At 29.2% G+C, this 2,019-nt stretch overlaps 1 protein-coding gene across 1 annotated transcript; it reads right to left on the minus strand.

Annotated features, from left to right (window-relative positions):
• Nucleotides 1-103: 103 nt before the first annotated feature.
• On the minus strand, nucleotides 104-454 carry LOAG_15030 (hypothetical protein; the record flags this gene model as incomplete). Its single annotated transcript, XM_003150522.1, has 2 exons — nucleotides 104-334; nucleotides 425-454. The coding sequence occupies 2 exons, from the start codon at nucleotides 452-454 to the stop codon at nucleotides 104-106; spliced, it is 261 nt and encodes an 86-aa protein (XP_003150570.1).
• Nucleotides 455-2,019: the final 1,565 nt, after the last annotated feature.

Consider the following 2,019-nt stretch of genomic DNA (forward strand, 5'->3'; position numbering starts at 1 on the left):
AAACAATTATTATTATAGTATTTTATCTATTACAAATATTCTTTTTTTTTTTGAGCTTAATTAAAATTTAAATTAATCATCATTAATTAACCTATTGATAAGGTTAGCTTTTTTCATTAAGCGTAAAAACATTGGATGTATTTGATAGAGATGATGTATGATAATTTATTGGTATTTTTAATGCACTTGATGTATTTGGCATAGATGATAAATGATAATTTATTGGTATTTCACGTCTACCCATTTCACGACATTTGACCATTTGCTGAATGGATATTTTTGGTAAGGAAGCACCAGATAGAATGGTTGTCCATTTTTTTAAATCTAATCTTTCCTGAAAATAATTTTGAAAATATTATGAAATTTATCAGATTACAAAAATTACTGTAATAATTATGAAATTCAAGAATTGATATAAGCTCACCTGAATTGTATTAGGATTATTCGTTGCCATTTAATCAAACTTCTTTTCAATGAGTTATTGGATTTGTTTTCTTGGCTTTATCAATCAATATTACTGATCGTTGAAATTATGAAATGGTTTAAGGCCAAGCCAAATAGATAACGAGAGAGAAAGCAATCTACGGTCATTATTCATTACTTTATTTGGCATATTTGAATGTTACATTTGTCATAATAACATAACCTTAACGATACTATCGCAAAAATATACTGAAATGACATTTTCGTAATATCAGGTAAGTTCAACTTGATGAAAAGAAAAAAAGATGAATCAGATATGGTTGACCATGGAATATAGCTAACCGAACGGTTGACAAGAATTCAATCATTTAGAATAATGGGACAAGATGGATTCGATCTTCTTTTCTATCTTCTAATCACTTTTAGAGTCTTTCTCCCTCCTCTGGTCACTTTGACCTTTTTTGACTGAAAGATTATCATCACTAAGATAACATTACTTGTCATTATCAAAGTTATGACAACTCCCATTGGAATCTATGGAAAAAGCATAATAAAATCATCATTGCTCGTTATATCTGTGCAATTTATCATTAAATAGGATGTCACCTAAAAAGTAATTCGAGTAGACCAATCGATCACTGTTAAAAAAAATTTCGTCCGCTTCAGTGTCAACTTATTTTTGATAATGGTCACCCGTAGATATTTGCATAAATTGCTTGAACAACTAATCACTGATAAAAAATCTGAATAATTCCATGCTAATAGCACATTTTTGGAACATTGACTTGTATGACTTATGAATCAAAAATATTCAAATATTTCGAGATAATTATTCTCAATAACTGGAATGAAAAAGACTGCTCATAAAAAATAGGACGTTGCGATTCTGAAGTGTCACGGAAAATGGACAAAGGACATCTAAGTTTTTTTTAACTGGTATGACTAAATATACCATATGTAAGAATCTTTTCACCATTTACTTTAGTATACTTACAGAGGTGAAAGTTCATTGGTTGTATGCACGAACGAAAGGACGAATCTGATGTCTTCGGTAGGAATAAAAGTTATTATTTGTATTTGTCATGTTGTAATGAATGTTCAATCGCAGAAAAAGGAAATCGATTCCTTTATGGTTTATGAATTTCACTTATTTCAATCAAACCCAATATGTTAAGGAAATTTTCAGCTAATGAACACAATTGAAAAATTACGCAATAAAAAAGTACAAGATTATGTTGTGCTTGTGGTAAAAGAGAACTGGTCCAAGAGACTTTATCAAAAAAGGAAAAAAAAGAATTGGGAAGGGAATGTGTGTCATCGTTTTCAGAAAGCCTGCTAACAATTTGAATCAATTTCCAGCAGGAGACGTTTAAATGATCCAAGCAATTTTCTCATTTCATTGAGATGCATAAAACAGAAAGCTAGAAAAAGTTCATTAAAAACAAAATTTAAATGACAAGACAAACAGGAATGTAGTCAACTATGAAAGCTAAAAATATTGCTTGAGTACAACAACAACAGTATGACAGTAACAATATAAAATATACATTATAAGCAAATAATCCCAGAGAATAAAAGATATCACAAATTAATTAG

This window comes from Loa loa, assembly GCF_000183805.2.
Source record: "Loa loa unplaced genomic scaffold supercont3.165, whole genome shotgun sequence".
Taxonomy (NCBI): domain Eukaryota; kingdom Metazoa; phylum Nematoda; class Chromadorea; order Rhabditida; family Onchocercidae; genus Loa; species Loa loa.